The sequence below is a fragment of the Cebus imitator genome, unplaced genomic scaffold (assembly GCF_001604975.1).
Source record: "Cebus imitator isolate Cc_AM_T3 unplaced genomic scaffold, Cebus_imitator-1.0 Scaffold318, whole genome shotgun sequence".
Taxonomy (NCBI): Eukaryota; Metazoa; Chordata; class Mammalia; order Primates; family Cebidae; genus Cebus; species Cebus imitator.
The window spans coordinates 2,315,754-2,336,645 of record NW_016107633.1 but is presented as its reverse complement, the minus strand read 5'-3'; the positions used below and the strand labels follow the sequence as shown (position 1 = coordinate 2,336,645).

The 20,892-nt window shown below is 43.8% G+C and overlaps 1 protein-coding gene across 1 annotated transcript in view; it reads left to right on the top strand.

Annotated features, from left to right (window-relative positions):
* The window catches only part of TDRD12 (tudor domain containing 12), an 89,293-nt gene that overhangs the window by 54,234 nt on the left and 14,167 nt on the right, over positions 1 to 20,892 (top strand). Inside the window, 12 exon segments of the mRNA XM_037729826.1 lie at positions 964 to 1,120; positions 1,532 to 1,659; positions 4,048 to 4,239; positions 4,493 to 4,621; positions 6,241 to 6,358; positions 7,246 to 7,379; positions 7,512 to 7,732; positions 12,006 to 12,105; positions 14,805 to 14,992; positions 16,133 to 16,343; positions 18,579 to 18,671; positions 20,292 to 20,464. Coding sequence (XP_037585754.1) covers positions 964 to 1,120; positions 1,532 to 1,659; positions 4,048 to 4,239; positions 4,493 to 4,621; positions 6,241 to 6,358; positions 7,246 to 7,379; positions 7,512 to 7,732; positions 12,006 to 12,105; positions 14,805 to 14,992; positions 16,133 to 16,343; positions 18,579 to 18,671; positions 20,292 to 20,464 — 1,844 coding nt within the window.

Sequence of the window (20,892 nt, the reverse complement as noted above, 5' to 3'; positions counted from 1 at the left end):
AATTTTTGTATTTTTAGTAGAGACAGGGTTTCACCATATTGGTCAGGCTGGTCTCGAACTCATGACCTCGGGTGATCCACCCGCCTCAGCCTCCTAGTGTTGGGATTACAGGTGTGAGCCACTGCGCCCAGCCAGGGTTCGTCTTTTTTAAGGCCACTTTCAGGAGGCATTTAGTTCATTCTTGTGCTTAGGATCTGTGCAGGGGATCTGGAGTCAGACTGCTTGGGTTCAAATCCTATTGCTATCATGTATTAGCTGTGCAACCTCGGGCAACTGACTTCACCTCTCTGTGCCTCAAATTCCTCACCTAAGTGAAGCAGTGATAGCCTCTGCCCCTTGAGAGCGTTTTAAGAGCCAAATAAATGAATACTTGTGATGTACTTCATTGAGACTCTCAGAAAAATATGACTCAATGTGCCTAAATCTACACATTGAGTCATATTTTTCTGAGAGTCTCAATCTAAATAGATTTAGACACATTGAGTCGTATTTTTTTTTTTTTTTTGAGACGGAGTCTTGCTCTGTCACCCAGGTTGCAGTGCAGTGGCGCTATCTCTGCTCACTGCAACCTCCATCTCCCAGGTTTAAGCGATTCTCCTACCTCAGCCTCCTGAGTAGCTGGTACTACAGGCGCATGCCACCAGGCCCAGCTAATTTTTTGTAGTTTTAATAGAGACAGGGTTTGACTCCACCATGTTCGCCAGGATGGTCTAGATCTCCTGACCTTGTGATCCACCCTCCTCTGCCTCCCAAAGTGCTGGGATTACAGGAATGAGCCACCACACCCAGCCTGTGTCTAAATCTATTTTAATGAAATTATACTGTAACTTTTCTGACCTATATGATGATGATAGCAGAAACTTAGGGAGCGCTGCTTCCGTACAAAGAGATGTTCTTGATGTTTCACATGCGGATGCTGAATTCCTAACTACTGTCTGCAGTCATTTGAATGTGTCTTTGCAGCCTCTCGCAGTCATTGTGTGCCCTGGATGGAAGAAGGCCCAATTTATTTTTGAATTATTGGGAGAATACAGCATGTCCTCCAGGCCTCTTCATCCTGTGCTATTAACAATTGGGCTCCACAAAGAGGAAGCCAAAAAAACAAAGCTTCCAAAGGGCTGTAAGTATCCTTTTCAAGCAGCTGGGTTTCTCTACAGAAGACAGTGGAGCCTGGCCAGGCAGGCCTGGGTCCGCAGTTATGTGGCTTGTGTGATAACGCACTCACAGTCACTAGTCCAGACCTGCCTGTCAGCTCCCCACAATATTGATTATGAAGGTTTGATCTTGACTGACGTCTACTTCACTGAGAAAACTATGTCACTTCATTCATTTATCAACTATTTACTGAACACTTAAGCTGTTTGTTAGATGCTGGGCACATGGTGTTGACTAAAACCCACCCACCTGAGGAGAGAAACAGTGTTTTGCTTCATTGGAAGGCCTTTCTAGAAAGTATGTGGACTGTTAGCAGAGGAAATCTTAGAACAACCTGTGGAAAATTGAAAATGTTCACTTTTTCTTTTAAACGCAGGTGATGTGATTGTTACCACCCCACACAGCCTGCTGAGGCTTCTCGCCTGTCAGAGCCTGCTGTTCCTCAGGCTCTGCCACCTGGTCCTGGATGAGGTGGAGGTGCTATTCTTGGAAGCCAACGAACAGGTGAGTGTGGCTTAAGGTCCTCATTGCTCAGAAGAGAGATGTGATTAACGTGCTAACTGCCGGCAAGAAGAAGGAAAAGAGTCTGGTTGGGGCATACGTTGGTGAATCTAAAACTTTTTCTTGCTTTAATTTCTGTAATTCAGAAGAAAGAATAGTTATCTGAAATTTCCTTCCCAATGTTAAAATTCTTTCTGAAGAGCAAACATTCTTTCCCCGAGTGATTTCTTAAAATGCTTAAAATTTTTCTGATTACAGAAGCAATGATTTTTATTTAGAAAATTTAAGACTTGGAGAAGAGCACTTGAAAAACGCAGTCCCCACAGCCATAGTCGTAGAAGGGATCCTTCTTCCTGTTTTGGAGTACTGGCTTCTTTTTCTTTGAATTCCTGTGTTTGTTGATAGACACAGTTAATCTAAGATCAGGGTGCTGTTTTGTAGCCCACATTGTGCAGGGCGCAGCAGCATGAGGGCCACCGCTTCCTGTTCCACAGCCTGGTGGCTATTGGCCATATGGTATTCAGTTCTGTGGACATCACAGAGTTTGTTTTAAAACTGTCTTGATTTTGGACATTGGACATAATTTGTATATGTGTGTGGCTACGGAACATGAATTTTTTTTTAATTGCTCAACTTCCTGTTGATTCGTAAGAACATAAATGTTTTTTGCGCTTGTTTCCTTTAGGGTGAATTCCTAGGAAGGGATTCATGGGTCAGAGGCTGTGAGCTCTTGTAAGGCTTTTCTTGGAAGCAGTGTCACGCGATCACCAAGGGTGTGCACCCGGGAGTAACACTGGCCTCAGCTTTGAATCCAGTCTTTGTTACTGACTATGGGGCTATGCAGGGTTCTAAACTCATCTGAAATCTCAGGTTCTGATTTTCATAAAACTAGTATCTAGGCTGGGCGTGGTGGCTCACGCCTGTAATCCCAGCACTTTGGGAGGCCGAGGTGGGTGGATCATGAGGTCAAGAGATTAAGACCATCCTGGCCAACATGGTGAAACCCCACTCTACTAAAAATACAAAAATTAGGTGAGTGAAGAGGTGCATGCCTGTAGTCCCAGCTACTTGGAAGGCTGAGGCAGGAGAATCGCTTGAACCTGGGAGACGGCGGTTGCAGTGAGCCGAGATCTCGCCATTGCACTCCATCCTGACAACAGAATGACACTCTGTCTTAGAAACAAACAAACAAACAAACAAAAACTAATATCTAGGCATACTGCTCTGTGCAATGTCCTTTCTGAAGGCATGACCTGACCTGCACTCCCGTCAGCCACATGCCAGGCTCTCCACACCCCTTCGAGAGCAGGCTTGGCCCAGGTTTCTCTTACAGTCTAATTGGCCAACAGTGCGATCTTGTCAGCCTAACTTATATTTCATTGATTACTTTTTAAGTTTTCAGTTAATTCATTTCGATCATTTGTCTCCACTCTGAGTTGCTTATTCATTTCCTTATTTTCTGTTGGGAGGATCATCTTTTACTGATCAGTTTTTAAAAGTTTTTATTCGAAAATGTTAATCTCTTATTAGCTTGTTATACATATTCACCAAGATGTTGCTTGTGCTTTAATTTTGTTTATAATGGAGATTGTAGGATATTTGTTGACTTTAAACTTAACATTTTCTCCTATTTAATTTTTGCCTTTTATTTTTTTATTTTTTAAAATTATTTATTTATTTATTTATCTTTTTGAGACGGAGTTTCGCTCTTGTTACCCAGGCTGGAGTGCAATGGCGCGATCTCGGCTCACTGCAACCTCCGCCTCCTGGGTTCAGGCAATTCTCTTGCCTCAGCCTCCTGAGTAGCTGGGATTACAGGCACGCGCCACCATGCCCAGCTGAATTTTTGTATTTTTAGTAGAGACGGGGTTTCACCATGTTGACCAGGATGGTCTCAATCTCTTGACCTCGTGATCCACCCGCCTCGGACTCCCAGAGTGCTGGGATAACAGGCGTGAGTTTATTTTTTATTTTTGAGACGGAGTTTCATTCTTGTAGCCCAGGCTGGAGTGCAATGGCGTGATCTTGGCTCACTGCAACCTCCACCTCCTGGGTTCGAGCGATTCTCCGTCCTCAACTTCCCAAGTAGCTGGGATTGCAGGCATCTACCACCACGCCCAGCTAATTTTTGTACTTTTAGCAGAGATGGAGTTTTGCCGTGTTGGCCAGGCTGGTCTCGAACTCCTGACTTCAGGTGATCCACCCACCTCAGCCTCCAAAAGTGCTGGGATTATAGGCATGAGCTCCCATGCCCGACCTTTTTCTTTTGTTTCTGAAAGACTTTCCCCACTCTGAGAACAGAAAATATACAATCCCTTACATTTTATGTTCTGCCACACTAGTTCTTACTCTTCTGAAGTATAAATGAAATTAATCATACTATTTTTTCAGATGTTTGCTATATTAGATAACTTTAAAAAAAATATTGAAGTTGAAGAAAGGGAATCTGCACCACATCAGATTGTTGCAGTTGGAGTTCATTGGAACAAACATATAGAACATCTCATCAAGGAGTTCATGAATGATCCCTACATCGTGATCACAGCCATGGAAGAGGCTGCTCTCTACGGCAACGTCCAACAGGTAATTGTGTGTGCATGTGTGTTGTTGGAGGGCTGATGAACACCAGCAACTTTTATTTCATAGCTTAATATTAAACAATTACAGCTTTGATTTTATATATAAATTATGAATGAAATACAATTATAGTTGAATATTTAAATTTCTATTGATTTCTTATATATTCTTTTCTATTAAAATCCCAACAGCTATGGAAAGTGGATCTGGAGCACCTAGGGCATTAAAAAGTCACATTGTTTCTGTACTTCATTACCAGGTAGTCCATCTTTGCCTAGAATGTGAAAAAACCTCTACTTTACTCCAAGCTCTTGATTTCATTCCAAGTCAGGCACAAAAGACCTTAATCTTCACCTGCTCTGTAGCTGAAACAGAAATAGTGTGTAAGGTGAGCCCATCCCCATATAAAAATGTTCTGTTTGTTTCAACTGGTTGACTCTCATGTCATCACAAAATTACTGGGGTAGTTGACTGTGTGGCAGGGAAGTACAGTTTTACAAATTTAACATCAATCAGAAGAGGCGGGGGGTTGCTCACTGAGCATGGAGGCTGGAGGCCTGGTGCTGGGGAGAAGCAGGTGGGTGGGCAGGGCCTTTCCCCTACAGCAGCGTTCTCCAGGGCAGAACAGTTTCATCTTGGTGGACCATTAAAAGTGTTAATTTATAAACATGAAAACATCTTCTGTACCCTCTGTTTAAGAAGATTGAGGTGGCTCGTGCCTGAAATCCCAGCCCTTTGGGAGGCTGAGGTGGGAAGATTGCTTGAAGCCAAGAGTTCAAGACCAGCCTGGGCAACATTTTTCTACCAAAAAAAATAAAAAATAAAAAAGATTGAGAAGATAGCAGTAAAAGATAACATACAGCCAAAAAATCAAATAAATTGGCTAAAGATGTATTCAGTTTTACTTTGTACATATTAGTGCTAAAATGTAGAAGTGAAGCCAACTACCAAATATGAGAATTAGTAGTACATCTGCCTTTCTGCAACAATGAGCTAGAAGGTATAGTTATATGGTACTCCAGTCAACAAGGACTTTCTATCTGATGTATATGTGTATATGCATATATATATATACATATATATACACACATATATGCATACACACATATATATACATATATATACATACATACACATATGTATACATATATACACACACATATATATACATATGTATACACACACATATATACATACATACACACATATATACATATATATACACACACATATATATACACACACATATATACATATATACACATATATACATATGTATACACACATATATACGCATATATACATATATATACACATATACACACATATATGCATATATATACACACATACATATACACACATATATACATATATACACACACATACACATATACACACACATATACACACACATATACACACACCACACACACACACACATACACATATATACACACACACATATACACATACATATACACATAAATATACACACACATATATACACATATACACACATATACACATATACACACACATATATACACATACACACACATATATACACACACACCCATATACACATATACACACACACATATACACACATACACGCATATGTACACATATATACACACACATATACACACACACATATACACATATACACACACATATACACATACACACACATATATACACACACACACCTATACACCTATACACACACACATCACACACAGATATAGCTGTGCTATTTTAAAAACAAGCAAAATTTTTAGCAAAATATTGCTTATTTCACTTGAGGAAGGTTTTAGACCTAAACTACCGAGTTTTGGAAATATATTTAAGTTTCCAATCATCTCATTCATTCTTAAGAATTACGGGATCAGTGAGGTAGTGCCCTCACAGATAATTTAAAGTGCTTTACACTGACAATTACTGATGGAGCAGTCTTCCAGCCTATATCCCTGACCGCGACCTGGCTTATTTGGTTTCATCTTTAGGTAGTAGAAAGCAGTTCAATATTTTGCTTGAAGATGCATAAAGAAGTGGTTTTTAACTTACAAAATGTTTTAGAACAATGGAAGAAGAAGTTAAGTTCTGGCTCTCATATTATATTAGGTAAGTGTTTTAATTTCTACTTCTGTTTGGTGAAGGCTGAGCTACTAGGAATCCTATCTTTAATTCATTTGTATATCTCATCTTCAGATTTCTCATTATTCCCCAGGTTTACTGACAGCTTATTAGCAATGTTAATTTCAAAATGAAAATCTCCACTAAGATTTTGATGTTGAGGTGAATCTCTCAGGTCAGTGGGCAGCCACCATTAGTCTAGATATTCTCCCTAGAGTTATAGTTTGAGGATCACTGTCATATATAAAGAGACATATATATAGTCATCCATTATTGCTAAATTTAATATTAGAAAGATAAAAGTCAAAATGTGGAGCCGGGCCCAGTGGCTCACGCCTGTAATCCCAGCATTTTGGGAAGCCAAGGTGGGTGGATCATGAGGTCAAGAGTTCAAGACTAGCCTGGCCAACGTGGTGAAACCCCATCTCTAAAAAAAATACAAAAATTAGCTGGACACAGTGGTGCACACCTGTAGTCCCAGCTACTTGAGAGGCTGAGACAGGAGAATTGCTTGAACCGGGAAGTGGAGGTTGCAGTAAGCCAAAATCATGCCACTGCACTCCAGCCTGGGCTACAGAGTAAGACTTCATCTGAAAAAGTAGAAAAGTCAAAATGCATAGAATAAGTGGAAAACATATGGGCTTCTTGGATTTGTAATAAGAGACATTTTTCAGGCTAAAAAGGAGACCACTTTTCTCTGGATTTTAAGCACTGGGCTGCGGCATTTTGGGGAAAAAATGGGGGAGAAGTTTCTCTGCATCCAAAAAAGTAAAATGTGATACAGAAATGCACTGCGGTGTGGCCGTGGGAACTGCTGGTTAAAGTAAGTGTGGTAACTTCAGCGCACGTGACACTGTCGGACTCCCTCTCTGCAGCCCTCACAGATGACTGCGTCCCACTCTTGGCCATCACTGATGCCACGTGTGTGATTCACTTCAGCTTCCCTGCCTCGCCAAAAGTTTTTGGTGGACGCCTGTATTGCATGTCTGATCATTTTCACACTGAACAGGTTTGGTGAATTTTTATTCTCTTCCATATTCCACTGGCATCTTCTGTGTCATGATAAACTCAGAGTCCACAAGGTTTCCTCATTCAGACTGGAGTAGATGATCCACTTCCTTTATTCACCCCCACTTTTTAGGGTTCTCCTGCAGAACAGGGAGATAAGAAAGCCAAATCTGTCTTGCTGCTGACAGAGAAAGATGCGAGCCACGCAGTGGGCATCCTGCGCTACTTGGAGCGAGCGGACGCCAAAGTCCCCGCAGAGCTGTACGAGTTCACCGCAGGAGTTCTGGAAGCCAAAGAAGATAAGAAAGCCACAAGACCTCTTTGTCCATATCTGAAGGCTTTTGGTTTTTGCAAGTAAGCCAGTGATTTGTTTCTTATTAAACTGAGCTATAATCTGCAGTAAAGTGCACAGCTGTTGTGGTGTGGTGAATTGTCATGTATCTGTAGAAGCCACCACCTGCTCTGAGGGAGCGGCCCTGGGGTTCCCTCACTCTCATCCCCATCTGGTGCCCTCCCCTCTGAAGGGCTGTCAGTGCTGATTAATTTTGCTCAGTTTTGAACGCCATAGAAATGGCATCGTGGTTTGTTGTTTTTCATGCCTGGCTTCTTTCTCTCAGCCTCGTGTCTGTGACTTTGGTTTGTGTTGTGTGTATCTGTGATTTGTTTTGTAGCTCAGTGTTCTGCTGTATGACTGTATCACAGTGTGTGTATCCATTCTCCTGTGGATGAGCATGTGAGTGGTTTCCACTAGCAGGCTATGATGTTTGAAGCTGCTAGGAACACTTTTGGCCATGTCTTTTGTGGAAATGTGCACCCATTTCTCTTGGGTAGATGCTCCGGAGTAGAAGTGGCAGGTCATGGGGTAGGCATGCATTTAACTCTTCCAAAGCGGCTGGCCATTTTCTGGTCTGGTTAGTGCTGTCTGAGACGCTGAGCTGTCCGCCACCCTCACCAATGCTTACTGTTGGTGGAGGTGGAGTGGTAAACCATTTTGATGTTAATTTGCATTCTCTAATGATTAATGATGTTGAATATCTTTTCATCGGCTTGTGGGACAGTGGGTCATTCTCTTTTTGTGAAGTGCCTGTTGAGGTCTTTTGACATGGAGTGCTTATCTTTTTCTTCTTGGTTTGTGGGGGGAGTAGCTTATCTATACTCAACGCAAGTGCTTTGTGTGATGCGTGCACTGAGAATGTCTCCTCCAAGCTATGGCTTGGATTTTCACTCTTTATTTTTTTTTTAATTTATTTATACTTTAATTCCTGGGGTACATGTGCAGAACGTGCAGATTTGTTACACAGGTATACATGTGCTATGGTGGTTTGCTGCATTCATCACTCTGCTGATGAACAGTCATTTTTAATTTTGATGAAGTATTTTCAGATTACTTTTTGTGTGCTTTTATATAGGAAATATTTGCCTATGTCAGCTGGGCATGGTGGCTCATGCCTGTTAGCCCAGTACTTCGGGAGGCCAAGGTGGGCAGATCAGTTGAAGCCAGGAGTTTGAGACCAGCCTGGCCAACATGGTGAAACCCTGTCTCTACTAAAAATACAAAAATTAGCTGGGTGTGGTGGCACAGGCCTGTAATCCCAGCTACATAGGAGGCTGAGGCAGGAGTATCTCTTGAACCTGGGAAGTGGAGGTTGTTGTGAACCAAGATTGCACTACTATACTCCAGCCTGGGCAGCAGAGTGAGAGATCGTTACACTGCCCTCCAGCCTGGATGACAGAGAAAAATTCCATCTAAAAAAAAATTGTCTATTTCAAGGTCATGAAGGCATTCTTCTATACTTCTAGAAGCTCTGTAGTTTTAGCTTTCACAGATACACTTATAATTCATATTAAATTAGTTTTTATACATGACCAGGTATGGTGGCTCACACCTATAATCCCATCACTTTTTGAGGCTAAAGTGGGAGGATCACTTGAGCTCAGGATTTCAAGACCAGCCTGGGCAACACAGGAAGACCCAGTCTCCTTAAAAAATATAAACAAATAAATTAGCCAGCTGTGGTGGCACATGCTTGTAGTCCCAGCTACTCAGGAGCCTGGGGTAGGAGAATCGCTTGAGCCTTGGAAGTCGGGGATGCAGTGAGTCATGATTGTGCCACTGCACTCCAGCCTGGGCAAAAGAACGGGACCCTGTGTCCCAAAAAAAATTACATGTGTAATGTGAGATCTGGGGGCAAGGTTTGCTTTTTCCATATGGATGATGGTTTTCTCCAGGATCATTTATGTAAAACATCATTTGGTTCTCACTGCATTAGTGTGTTTGCCATAAGCCAGGTGATGGCACATGTGGTCTATTTTTGGACTCAGTTCTGTTACAGTGGTCTGTTTGTCTAACTTTATACCAGTACGCTTTCTTAGAGCAAGTCTTAGGAGCTGGTGTATGAGGCCTCCAGCTTGGTCCTCTTCAAGGTTGTTTGGCTATTTTAAATTAATTGCATCTCCACATACATTTTATTTTTTGTATTTTATTTTTTTTGAGGTGGAGTCTTGCTCTGTCACCCAGGCTGGAGTGCAGTGGCACAATCTTGGTTCACTGCACCCTCCGTCTCCTCGGTTCAAACAATTCTCCTACCTCAGCTTCCCAAGTAGCTGGGAATACAGGTATCCGCCACCACACCCAGCTAATTTTTGTATTTTTGGTAGAGACGGGGTTTCACCATGTTGGCCAGGAGGCTGCCTCAGCCTCCTAAAGTGCTGGGATTACAGGCGTGAGCCACTGCACCCAGCCTCCACATACATTTTAGAATAAGCCTGTTAGTTTTTCCAGAAACCCTGAGGAATTTTGCTAGGGACTGCATTGATTGTGTTAATCAGCTTGCAGAACAAGGTATCCGCTTGGGTACCTTGACAGTCAAGGGGCCCCTCTGCATTATCCAGACACAACACCACTGCTTGCTTGATACACAGACAGCTCAGGCTGGGGCATGGGTGTCTGATACATAGCTGCTGGATTGAATTTGAAGGTAACTGTTGACATTAATGGTTTTGAATTATGGTACATTAAATGTGTTACTAGCAGCATTTCTATTTATGTTTAAAGAATACCGACCTTTTTTTTTTTTTTTTTTTTTTGAGAAAGATTCTGGCTCTGTCACCCAGGCTGGAGTGCAGTGGAGTGATCTCAGCTCCCTGAAACCTCTGCCTCCCGGGTTCAGGCAGGTATTGAGGCTCAGCCTCCCAAGTACTGTATCTGGGATCACAGGTGTGTACCACCACACCCAGCTAATTTTTGTATTTTTAGTAGAGATGGGATTTGCCATGTTGGCCAAGCTGGTCTCAACAGAGTGAGACCAAACTCTTAAAAAATTGCTAGAGAAATAATGAAGTACGGGCTCAAGTGATCTGCCTAACTTGACCTCCCAAAGTGCTGGGATTACAGGCATGAACCATCGTCCCCAGCCAAATGCTGGCTGACTGACTGACTGACTTATTTATTTATTTATTTATTTAATTTGGAGACAGAGTCTTGCTCTGTCACCCAGGCTGAAGTACAGTGCCACCATCTTGGCTCACTGCAGCCTCCGCCTCCTGGGTTCAAGCATTTCTCCTGTATCAGCCTTCTGAGTAGCTGGGACTACATGTAGTAGTAGGCACTACATGTAGGTAAATTTTTGTATTTTTAGTAGAGATGGGGTTTCATCATGTTGGCCAGGCTGGTCTTGAACTCCTGACCTCAGGTGATTTGGCTGTCTCGGCCTCCCAAAGTGCTGGGATTACAGGCATGAGTCACTGTGCTCGGCCTCAAATACTGACTTTTAAAATGGCAATTTCAACTATTTCTCCATGTGGAAGTAGCATTGTAGTTAAGGAACGGCTTCTAGGTTGAGATCGATTGGCCTTTGTTGTGTATTGCGACAGTGTATTTCTAATTCAGTCTTTATTTTGGAAGTATATTTTGTTCATTTACATAAGGCATTTTAGAATGTCTAGAGAAATAGGGTGGCTGAGCTGGGAGGATCTCTTGAGCCCAGGAGTTAAGAGGCTATGGTGAGACACGCTTGTGCCACCACACTCCAGCCTGGGCAACAGTGAGACCAAACTCTTTTTTTTTTTTTTTGAGACGGAGTTTCGCTCTTGTTACCCAGGCTGGAGTACAATGGCGCGATCTCGGCTCACCGCAACCTCCGCCTCCTGGGTTCAGGCAATTCTCCTGCCTCAGCCTCCCGAGCAGCCGGGACTACAGGCACGCGCCACCATGCCCAGCTAATGTTTTGTATTTTTAGTAGAGACGGGGTTTCACCATGTTGACCAGGATGGTCTCGATCTCTTAACCTCGTGATCCACCAGCCTCGGCCTCCCAAAGTGCTGGGATTACAGGCATGAGCCACTGCGCCTGGCGAGACCAAACTCTTAAAAGAAAAAAAAATGTTTGCTAGAGAAATAATGAAGTAACTCATTAAGTTTATTCAGTGTTAATTAAAATGTAGAATCCATTTCCATTTATTTATGTATTGTTAGTGTCATCTGAAATATTTAATGTGTTTATTCAACAGGGTGTTTGGAACAAAAGTTCTCTGATTTAAGTTGCAGATTAATTTTCTGAAGAAAGCAGTAAAATTCACATTAACAGTTATTTATTTATGATTTTGAAATCTCGTCATTTTATTTTCAGAGACAAAAGGATCTGTCCTGACCGACACCGTATTAATCCAGAAATAGACATGCCAAGAAAACTGTCCAGCCAAGCCCTACCTTCATTTGGATACATTAAAGTAGGTTAAAGATCCTTGTGTCCCGTGACGAACCGTCATGTTAATGAACATGTTTTATTTGTTAAGCAGGATCTTAGTCGATGTAATGAAGCCTTTCAGTGACCAGTATTAACATACCACCATCAATCTGACCGGAGGCACACGTCCGTACAGGGCGCCTTATGTCAGGGCCCCAGCTTATTTATAAGCCAAGATCAAATTCAGTAATGGATGACAATTTAAGGATTTTTTTTTTCAATTATATTTTCAGAAAAAAATGTTTATATTTGGGGGCTGTTAAAAATAATGCAGTGACCTGGTGTGGTGGCTCACACCTGTAATCTCATCGTTTTGGGAGACCAAGGCGGGCAGATCACTTGAGGCCAGGAGTTCAAGACCAGCCTGGGCAACATAGTGAGACCTTGTCTCTACAGATTTTTTCAATAATAATAATGCAGTGATTACATGAATCTTTTCAAGGCATTCATGATAATTTCTTTGAGGAAAATTCTGTAATAAGATGCATATAGAATTGCCAAGCTAAGAATTTTTTATTTTCTTTCAACTCTTTTTTTTTATTAATTTCTTCGTTTCTTTTTGAGCATGCCATTTCTCTCCTTTTCACCTGTTTCCTTAGGGCAATATCTATTTTGTTTTGTAGACTGCTGTAACTGATTACCACTGAGTTAGTGACTTAAAGCAACACACATTTCTTCTGTCACGTTCCTGGATGCCAGAGTCCAACGTCAGGGTATCAGCAGGGCTGTGCCCCTCCACAGCCTCCAGAGGGTGACCTGGCCTGCTCCTTGCCCGGCGTCCTTGCGTCTCAGCCGGCAGCCCCTGTCACTGTCTCTCCACTTGCATCTTTACATGACCTCCTCTTCTCTGTGCCCCTTATAAAGGACATTTCATTGGAGGGAGGGCCCACCTGGATCACCCAGAGCCCTTTCCCAGTCTGCAGACTTCAGTACATCTGTAAAGACCCTGTTTTCAAGTCAGGTCAAAGTCACAGTGGCCTTGGGGGTTAGAACATGGACATACCGGCCAGGCGCGGTGGCTCAAGCCTGTAATCCCAGCACTTTGGGAGGCCGAGGTGGGTGGATCACGAGGCCAAGAGATCGAAACCATCCTGGTCAACATGGTGAAACCCCGTCTCTACCAAAAATACAAAGGATTAGCTGGGCATGGTGGTGTGTGCCTGTAATCCCAGCTACTCAGGAGGCTGAGGCAGGAGAATTGCCTGAACCCAGGAGGTGGAGGTTGCGGTGAGCCGAGATCGCACCATTGCACTCCAGCCTGGGTAACATGAGTGAAACTCCGTCTCAAAAAAAAAAAGAACATGGACATACCTTTTTTGGGAGAGCCACCATCCAACCCACTACAGTTTTCATTATTGGATTTTTAAAAAAATTTCTAAGTCTTTCCTGTGTTCTGTCACCTCAGTTCTAAGTTGTTCTAACTCTGATCTGTTACTCTTTTATACACGTATCATTTTCTTAGTTAACAAATTAAAAGCAGGTTTTCTTGAAATTGAATGTTATAGTTTTGATCTGTTTTGTGGATGTATCTTTCTAGCAGCTTTCATTGTCTGTAGAGACTGTTCTTCTCTTTATTCTCTTTTTAATTTTATTTACATATTATGTTTTATTACTTTATGATGACTTAATATCGGATTTGACTGTGTTACTTTGCTATTGCTTGTTTTTAGGTAAAATATGTTTTCCTGACATTTTGGAGGAGGTGTGCGTCAGGGTAACTTTTCTGATTTCACAGAGTTCCCGTTTCTGTTGTTTTACATGCTGTGTAAAATAAATATGGTGACATAGTTATCTGGTTTTCTCTTCCTTCATGCCTCTTGTCCCTGGAGAGAGAGGGTGGAGATTTTGCAGGGGCTCCAGCCTTCACCCACTGTGGGGGTAGGTGAAGCCTCCTGGGCTCACCTGTTGCACTGACTGAGCCCATTTCCAGGGAGGGCCTCTTGCCTCTTCTAGAGCTCTCTGTTCTCAGGTCTGTCACTTTGTTTCCTCCTGCCCAGGCACAGACACTGATGCCTGTGGGTGTCACGAGCCTGACCCTCTCCCCTATTCTGCCAAGTGCCTACTTCTCACTCCTGGCATCCACTCTGGGCAGCCAGGGTTCCCTGCCTTCACACAGAGCATCTGTGCCCTCTGCAGACTTGCCTTGCACACTGTTCCCCACCCTAACCTGTGAAGGGCTGTCTTCTCCAGCACATGCAAGCTGTGGCCTCTCTGTCCACTTCTGGATTGCTGAGGGTCTCTGTAGGATGCGGTTTCATCCCTGTAACCCTGGAGGCTGGTATACAGTAGACTCTTGATAAAATGCATCTGTTACCTGAAAAAAGATCAGAAGGTGTCAAGAGACAGCAGTGGTATTTTCAGAAGAATTTTTATAAAAGTACGGTTAGAAGGTAAACAAAAGAACACTTACACCTAATAATGAGGTTTTAAAATAATGAAATTTGCAAAAGAAAAAATCTTCTTTCACTAGATTTAAAGTGAAACTCTAATTCTTTGTGACTATGGTGTGAGGTATTGATTTTGCTTTGGTTTTTTGGCTAGCTTCCTAGTTTATTTCCAAATCCACATTACTAAGCTTTGGGTTCTTAGGTTAGGTACTGATTTCTGCAGATACAGGGAGTATGTACATCTTCAGTTTAGACTAAGTTTGTTTCCTGGTCATGTTTACTATGTATGTTTCAGATAATGCCCTTTTATATTTTGAATGCAACAAATTACTTTGGCCGTGTAATTGATAAAAACATGGATCTGTATGCAACCCTCAGTGCTGAAATGAATGAGTATTTTAAGGATTCCAATAATAAAACAACTGTGGAAAAGGTGGAGAAGTTTGGATTGTATGGATTCGCAGAAAAAACACTTTTTCACAGGTAACATCTGTTTATTTCATCTGTAAAGTTTTGAAGCATGAGGTAACTGATGGTATTGAGTTTCAATTTCCACCTCTGTCGTTTGACTCAGTGTGTATGTGAGCCTGGTGACAGCAGGGTGTCCCTCCAGATGCCTGCTCCAGTTCTTCATGGGAAACTGTTTCCCAGGCTCCTGCGCCCAGTGACACTGTGACGTGTTGAGCCATTACTGCGTGCAATATACACATACATCTTTACCTCACTTAATTCTTGCCTAATTCCTATCAAGTGGGCATCATGCCCATTTTACAGATAAGAAAACTGAGCCTTGGTGATGTTATGAACATGGTGTAAGCTTCATACCTGGCATAGTGTGTTCCAATCTGGTCAGTTTGAATCACGTTTGCACCCACTTGCCTTGAATCCACAGCTGGTACCACTTGATGATAGCCTTGAATTCAGAAACTTTGAAACTTGACAGGTGACGTGGCTCATGCGTATACTCCCAGCACTTTGGGAGGCTGAGGTGAGTAGATGGCTTGAGCCCAGGAGGTTAAGGCTGCAGTGAGCTATGATCATGCCACTGCACTCCAGCCTGGGCCACAGAGCAAGACCTTGTCTCTACAAAATAAAATAAATAACTTTGAAGCTAATTTACTATGTTAATTTTTATCATGCACAGCGAGTGCTCGACTTAACGACCACGTTGGGACCACGGACCGGTCGTAACACGATTTGGTCGTAAGTTGAGTAGGCTATATGTACAGTTGAAATGGTGCACGCGGAGATGGTAGTGCTGCCAGAAGCTGGTCCGCACTATCGTACGCCTGGCTGGGCAACGTTTGCGCTGCCAGACGCGGAGCAGTCTTGGCTATCGATTGTGGTCGTAAAGTTGAATGGTCGTAAGTTGCATAGGTCGTAAGTCGATCAATACCTGTAGTTAGATAAAAGGATTTAGTCTGTTCAAAAGTACTACATGTTTTCATACTTATGTACACTTTAATCCACCACTTGAATTTCTGAAGGCCTTAGTTTTTCATTTCTAGTATAGAGTACAATTATAGAGTTTCTTTTTGTATGTCTTCCATTTCATGGTAATTTGGGACAAAGATGATCTTTTCTGGGATCTCTGTGTTGAACTGATGCCCCATTGCTCTCTAGGGTTCAGGTGCTGGAAGTGAGCCGGAAAGAAGACGCCTGGGTCCCGGACGACGTCCTCGTAGAGTTCATTGATGAAGGCAGGACGAGGCTCATCATGAGGGACCAGCTGCTGCATCTCCCGGAGCAATTCCACGCGCTTCCCCCGCAGGCTGTGGAGTTTATTGTCTGTAGGGTGAAACCTGCTGACAACGAAATGGAATGGAATCCAAAGGTGGGTTATTTTGGCTTTTTATGTTTTGTTGACTTTTAGAATATATTTAACCCTGAGTATACACAGAAGTGAGGCCTGTCTGAATTTAGAGTGTTGTGTCTGGGCAGGGAAAGCACAGTCTGCTTAGATGCCACTGGTGTGGGAACCTCCCAGGTGAGCCCTTGGAGAGGTGCCAGGAGGCCGCGACACTGCTCCCACCACTATCCTTGTGGTTATGGTCACAGAATTGGTATAAAGTAAGGATGATGGTAAAATAAATTGCTCATCAACTTAAGTGGTGGAAGCACCTACAAAAGTGAACATTCCAGGCTGGGTGCTATGGCTCATGCCTATAATCTCAGCACTTTGGGAGAGGATCCGTCGACCCAAGGAAGTTGAGGCCGCAGTGAGCTATGATCGTGTCACTGCATTCCAGCCTGGGTGAGAGAGCGAGACCCTGTCTCTTTCAAAAAGAAAAAAGTGATAAAAGTGGACTCTCCAGCCAAAGAGGGGGCAGAAGCAATGGGCAGTCTCAGGAGAGGCCAGATCATTCCCCTGGGGCAGGGACAATGGGCCGGGAAGAAGAGATGGAGGCCAGAAAAGCTGCCAAAGGAAGGGTCATTTTCTCTGGGCTTCGTGAGTTAACTAGGATGTCACCAAGCAGACGGATGAGGCATTGAAAGCGGAGAGAACCACCAGTGCTGAGGCACAGAAGAGGGCCCCATGTGGGCTCGTGTGGCCGTCCAGGTGGGGTGGACCAACCCTTGCAGACCTGTGCTGAGGCACAGACACAGAGGGTCCTGTGCGGCTCATGCGCTGTTCAGGTGCGGTGGGAAGGCCCAGCCCTTGCAGCCAGGGAGAGACCTGCAGCAGTCCTGCCTGTCACTGGAGCATCAGTTGTGTTGATGAGTGCCCCAATTCTCCAAGGAAAGGTTACATTTTGCATAATTCGACAAATGGGACATGAAATACGTCATTGCAATTGGTAAAGTAAAAACAGTTTGGGTTAAGCAAGGTTAAACATTATCCAGGAAATAAACAGGTGAATGTTTATACGTTACAGGATAAATACACAACTTTACTGTCCTAAGTGTAGTAAAAGGAGCCTTTATCACAAGGCAGTGGCGCTCCTTCTTTCTAATGACTGTCTGCTTTGTACCAGGTGCCCTGCTGGGTTCTGGGAATGTAGCTGTCGGCAGGAGGGGCACGGTCCTTTCCCCAAGAAACATCTGACCTATAAAGATGACTGACCAAAAGTATTCCTTGAAGGAGCAGCCTTCTGTAGAAATGGAGAAAGGTTCTCCTGCGTATGTTCTTCCGAATTAACTCACCAAGTACAAGGGGGATGGAAACGGGCAGCTCCCTCGTGCCCTGCTTTGTTCATGTTAAAATGTGCATGAAAGGTTGCTCGGACAGGGCCTTCCTGTTGTGTTCCTCCTTGAGAGGAAACGGCCATGGCTAGACCAGGTGGCTCACATCTGTAATCCCAGCGCTTTGGGAGCCCAAAATGGGAGGATTGCTTGAGCCTAGGAGTTCAAGACCAGCCTCGGCAACATTGTGAGACCCCATTTCTACAAAAAAAAATTTTCTCATTAGCCAACTTTGGTGGTGCTACTAAAAATTAGCCAACTGTGGTCTCGGCTACTGGGGAGGCTGAGGCAGGAGGATCGCAGGGGCCCTGGAGTTCAAGGCTGTGGTGAGCTGTGATTGTGCCACTGCACTCCAGCCTGGGCGGTGGAGAGAGACCTTGCCTCAAAAAAGAGAAAGAAAACAGCCATTTGCTCAGGAATGGGTACACAAAGACCAGGCCCTCAGCTCCAGTGTCACTGGCTGCAAGGCAGCTTCATTGCAGTGACGGCCTCAGAGCAGGAGACACCTTTCCCTTCACTCTCATTGAGCTTTCAAAGAAATAGGCATCTGTGCTTTAAAGACAGATTGGCAGGTAATAGAGGAGATGGAGTACACGTGTCCACAGAGGAAAACCGACAGTGTTGTTGGGTCCTAGAGGCACAGAGCCCCTCCTCGAGCTCTGGGAACTCCCTAGTACGAGGCCATGGGCAAGTTCCCTTCCGCAGCTGCCTCACTAAACTCTGCTGTTAGCCCTGTGCACAAAAGGGGGTGCTGACCTCGGTGACCTCATAGCGTTACTGTGAGGCTCAAATGAAATTCATGGAATATTTTGCAAACTGTGTGGTGAATACAAAATAAGTTATATTTTAAAGCCTCACCTAAAATAACGTTAAGTGCTTTTTTCAGGTTACCAGGTACATTCATCATAAAATTGTTGGAAAATTGCATGATGCAAAGGTGATCCTGGCTTTGGGAAATACAATTTGGATTGATCCAATGGTAAGTATGCAGTTTTATTAACAATAAATCTGTTTGAATGGGCCCCTAAAGTTATCCAGATTATTCTAACCCGTCACTTGAATAACTGCTGCACAGAAATGGTGACTTATTTGGGGTTTTGTTAGGGAGAGGTGTTTTTCATGTTATTTGGGGCATGAATTGGGCTGTGGGTTTCGTTTTTGTTCAGGGGAGTATTTTACATTGTAACCCAGCACACATGTGCACTCTGTATGTGAGGCATACACACAGCCGAACAAAGCTTTGTGAGGACTCCGCGCGACATTCTCTGATGCACACGGTTTCTGACTCACTCATTCACCACGCACTTACTAAGCGCCTGCCACGTGCCAGGAGCAGTGCTGGGCACTGGGGTTCCCTCTGTGAGCAATGCAGATGAAGCCCCATCCTGTAGAGGAGGTAGGGGGGAGGACACATGACAAGGACACGTGACTCACAGGCATCTGTGTCTGTCCACGGCTGCTAGTACCACCCCTCCCTGCTTGTTCCCCGCAAGGTCCACTTCTCAATTCCAAATGCTGCTGTATTAGACTTAAACCTTATTATGAATACTTAGAAGATTTAAAGGAGTTAGTTTATCAAAACTGTTGCTGGATGTTATTTTTATCAGGTTGGAAAAGCTTTAACATGTTAAAAGGGCAGTGGATGTAAGATTTTCTCTCTAAGCAGAAAGTGGTTTTCAGAAGAGAAAATATAGATTACAAATGCAGGTAAATGAGGCGATTTGGGCATCTTAGTTGGTGTTGTGATAGTATTGTGTTTATTTTTTTGTTGGAGAGAAAAGCAGAAAATTTATTAAGCAGGGATTTAAAAGAGATTGAAGCAAAAAAGAAAACCCACCTGGCAGATGTGTCCATGCTGCAGCGTGTGGCAGTGCCCACGATGTGCCAGAGGGAAACAGACCCACCCTCACCGTCTCCACCTGATCCTGCTCCCACCCAGTTTGAGTGGAGAGAGGCTCCTCCACACATTCCCTGGTGGGCACACATTCCTGGGGTTCACCTAGGAAGGGGCCTCAGCCAGGGCAGGCCTGGAGCACCCCCCATTCTCACCATGGAAGGGATGCCCCCTCCTATGCCCACACCCCCAACAGGGCCAGTCTGTTGCAGATTTTTGTGTTTGACTTAATTTTCTGTAAATGGAAATGGATGAGGATGTTTTGGTTGCAGAAAAGATGAGCAGAAGAAATGGCCCAGAACAGGATTCAGGGCCTTGGCGTAGGCCCTTCCCAGGCACAGGCAAATGCTGAGTCTCGGCAGGGAAAAGTGGTTGAGAAGGAAGGAGTAAGAAAGATGTCAGAAGTGTGCATCTGGCCGTGGCCTTACAGATTGGTCTTGACTACGGGTTTATCCTAGATTTTCTCTTGCCCCTCCCCCCACTTGCCCATATTTCTGTGGCATGGGGCAAGGTGTGGACAATTCGGATGGAACCTCAGGTATGAACCAATCCAGATGCTGCCGTGGGAAGCCCTGCACATCGTGGCAAGTGCTAAAGTGTAGCCGACGTGGCAGGAGGAGCCAGAGAGGCCCTGTGAGGGTGTGTGTGCTTCAGTGAAAATTCAGAGTGACGCCTTTTGATGTTCTGTTTCTTCATTGATTCCAGGTGCACATTATAAACCTTTCCAATTTAAAAACCTCTGTCATTGATTATAATGTTCGAGCTGAAATTTTGTCCATGGGAATGGGCATTGATAATCCAGAACATGCAGAACAACTAAAAAAATTACATGAAGGCGCTAAGATGCCAGCTTTTGAAGAAAGCCCAAGCGAGACCCTGTAAGTGGATTTCTGTCTCCTTTTTGGAAGAGCTTTTGGAAGTAAAACTCACAAAGTGTTAAGGACGTGTTTTATGAAAGTAGAAGAGTTGGCCAGGTGCGGTGGCTCACGCCTATAATCCCAGCACTTCGGGAGGCCGAGGTGTTTGGATCACAAGGTCAGGAGATTGAGACCAGCCTGGCCAACATGATGAAACCCTGTCTCTACTAAAAATACAAAAATTAGCTGGGCGTGGCGGTGCATGCCTGTAATCCAAGCTACTTGGGAGGCTGAGGCAGGAGAATTGCTTGAACCTGGGAGGTGGAGGTTGCAGTGAGATGAGATCGCACCACTGCACTCCAGCCTGGCGACAGAGCATGACTCTGTCTCAAAAAAAAAAAAAAAAAAAAAAAAAAGTTTTTAATGAGTCTCCATGTACCCATCACTCA